Raw genomic sequence first — 3,015 nt, 5'->3', positions numbered from 1 at the left:
GGAAAAAAGAAATGTTTTTGATACCAGCTGCTGGCGCTAAGACTGCTCACTTTCTTCTCTAGAGACACACAGGCCATTTATTTCTAGACGATCATGGCTTAGTCCTACGTGCAATGAAAATGTACCGTCATTGCAAGTGTCAATCATAATCCCCACTGCTCAGTATGAGTATCTTTAGATTTTAAAGTTTGGGGTTTTTTCAATCAATCATAATAGCTGATAGTTGGAAGTCCCCTCTTTTCCTTTTTTCTTTTTTTAAACAAGCTCTTTTTAGTAATTTGCATACCCATAACTCTTGAGAGGAGGATGCCCTGGAATCAGTACCAGGGATGTTGGTGCAACACCGTTTTCCCAAGGGCCTTGATTCTAGTTTTATTTAATTCAGAAGGGTGTCAAAGCAAGTCCAGACAGCCATAAAAAACTACGCCAACCACTGTCCTAGGTCTCTCTCCCACTTCCCCTCTTCTCCCCAAAAGAAAAGCGAAAGATAATCTAAGTATTACCTCAGGCTGACTGTTATGAGGCACCACGTAAACTAATTTATCAGAAAAGACAGACGAGCAGATTAATTGGGATCACAATAGTATGGGTGTGGGGCGTAACTTTCAATGCACGCTTTGCGTTACTTACTTACAGCATACCCAGCAGTTGTTCTGTTTCCACCATTGGTAGGAAGGCCTAGAATTTTAATCAGTGTTTAAAGCTGAAAGGAATTTATTACCTCAGTTTTTCCAAACTATAAATGGCATTTACACTCAAAAGAATTACAGGTTTCAGCTATCCCTCTGATATATTGCCTGGGGAAAGATGTGGCAGTGGGTAACTTAGCTCTGCTCAGGCCACAAGGCCAAATTCCACTCCAGGTGATGCCACTGCAAGGCTCCGATCTAACAAAGTGGGCCCTGAGCCAGGTTCTGGCTGAAGCTTTTAAGGGCCCGTGTGGTGCACGCTGTGGGAATAAGTTCTAAATGTAGAGAAACTCCACTGCAAGTCTGCCAGTTCAGTAGAGCTGCTTCAGTCCAATACTGGTATAACCAAGCAGAGCATCTTACTGTATTTAAACACTGACGGATTATGGTTGTTAAATTGCTAATGTGTGATCTACACAATTATCAATTTTAATCATCTTGTAACAATCTTCTGACATTTATCCCTTCCTTAGAGCAAGTTAAGAAAGATAAAGCCTGCACCTCTGGTTAGCTTCCAGGTAGAATCTCATCATACAAGCACATTGGATTTTTATTTTTATTTTTCTTCAAAACTTAAGACAATTTATAGGGAAACAAACCAACCAAACAAATGCAAACCTGTTGTGGAGAGTATATGAAGGAGTGCATCTTTCAATCGTGTCACCCAGCCCAAACCCCCAGAGAAAAATAACAGGAGCACTAATTCAGATATGTATGGCAATTGCTCATCCTACCCTTCCTCTGATCTCACTTGAAGGACCATGATATGCACTTAAGAGTTTTCAGAAGTTGCATTTGTTCCCTTTGGATTGAAGCAGTCTCTGAAGATACTACTTTTGTTTCTGCTTGTTGTCATTGTTGCCATAGGTGGAGCCCCTGTTAATTTCTGTAACTCCTATCATCCATCTGACACCAACAGAAGCTGCAAAATAAATAAAAATAAGGTTAAAAGCTGCTTGCAGACAAAGACTGAACATCTGTACAGGTCTAGCACTTTGAAAGAGATGAACAGTGTTCTCAGCCTTACAGCAGCACAGCGTTAAAGGTAACTACCTGTACTTGACCTTTGATGAAAGGTACGCCCCCACGCCCCTGTATCAAGTAAGTTGCCCACGGTATTTCATTAAGGAAGATCCGAGGTTGCTGGCCTCAGGCTAGACACTCCCTCTCCCACCAGCAGGGAAGATGCTACCTGAACCGACGTGAGAGTAAGAGGCATAGGCATGATGTGCCCACCCCTGTACCCTAGACAAGGCTGGCTGTGAAATGGGGGTGCTTTGGGGCCGGTGGTGTTACCTGGCTCCCAGGAGTTGAGTGACAAAATATACTAATGTGTCCGCTTGCGAGGTGTGACGGGGGAAGGGAATTCTGCCTGCTTTCAACAGCCCCCTTGCCTGGAAGAGGACAAGCAAATGCAAGGGCACTTCAGATCTTGATTTAAAAAAAAAAAAAAAAAGTTGTGGCATTTTTTTTAACTACAGCTCATGAAATGGTCCCTTACAAGAGGCCAGGTTAATTTAAAAGACTTTTATAGTTGATTTAGTGGTCATAATTCACCATGCACAGGGATTATTTTTTTTTTTATAATTTATTTGTAGTACCTGAAGTGACTGTTAAAGATAAACACAATTTAGCCTAAGCCCTCCCCCTCCCCTCACAGCTTTTTTTTTTTTTTGTAAAGGAGCTCAGCTGCCCAAAATCTCGTATTCCCTAAACTTCTGCTCAGCTATTGTACATAGCCAGAACTGCCACGCGTCTTTCAGACCTAAACCTACTTGGGAGTCACAAACACCCTCCCTCTCTGCAGAATGCTTTTTCCAAAAAACAAGAAAGCCACGAACCTCCCCTAAGCCTCCAAATCCCAGTTTCTTCCTAACTGATGGTGAAAAGGCCCAGTCCTGTGAGGTGCTCTAAATGTCTCATTCCCATCAGTCTTTACGTCTCTAATATGACCCTGAACAATTCCTCACCAGCCAAAGGACTCTTTATGGCACAGGAATGGGAGAGGGCTGTCAGCCGGTAAGCAGTGCTGCCCTGTGCTTTACCAGTTGCTTGTCCAGCTGTAACCTGGCGCTACCACATCAACCATGCAAAACCGTCAGTTTTTTAAATAGCTGCTTCTCTCCTGTGCTCCAAGCAACCTGTTCTGAAGCGGAGCACAGACTATTGGACAAATGTTATAACTGTAAGTAAGGCCACTTGAAAAAGCTGAATATATTATTTAAGTAAGAAGATCGGCTAGAAAGCAGCTCTGCAGAGAAGGACCTGGGCTTCCTGGTAGATGCCAGCACTGTGCCTTTGTGGGAAAGGAGGACGAAGCTGCCCA

General features: G+C 43.1%; 1 protein-coding gene across 1 annotated transcript in view; it reads right to left on the bottom strand.

Moving 5' to 3' along the window:
- Positions 1–203: 203 nt before the first annotated feature.
- Positions 204–3,015, bottom strand: part of AGPAT4 (1-acylglycerol-3-phosphate O-acyltransferase 4) — a 72,122-nt gene continuing 69,310 nt past the window's right edge. Inside the window, exon 8 of the mRNA XM_009320755.1 lies at positions 204–1,611. Within this exon, the coding sequence (XP_009319030.1) occupies positions 1,520–1,611 (92 nt within the window). The 3' untranslated portion in view covers positions 204–1,519. The remainder of the gene's footprint in view (positions 1,612–3,015) is intronic.

The sequence above is a fragment of the Pygoscelis adeliae genome, unplaced genomic scaffold (genome assembly GCF_000699105.1).
Source record: "Pygoscelis adeliae isolate BGI_AS28 unplaced genomic scaffold, ASM69910v1 Scaffold33, whole genome shotgun sequence".
In the NCBI taxonomy this organism is placed as follows: domain Eukaryota; kingdom Metazoa; phylum Chordata; class Aves; order Sphenisciformes; family Spheniscidae; genus Pygoscelis; species Pygoscelis adeliae.
Note: the sequence above shows the minus strand (reverse complement) of the source record. Positions and strands in the feature narration are given on the sequence as shown.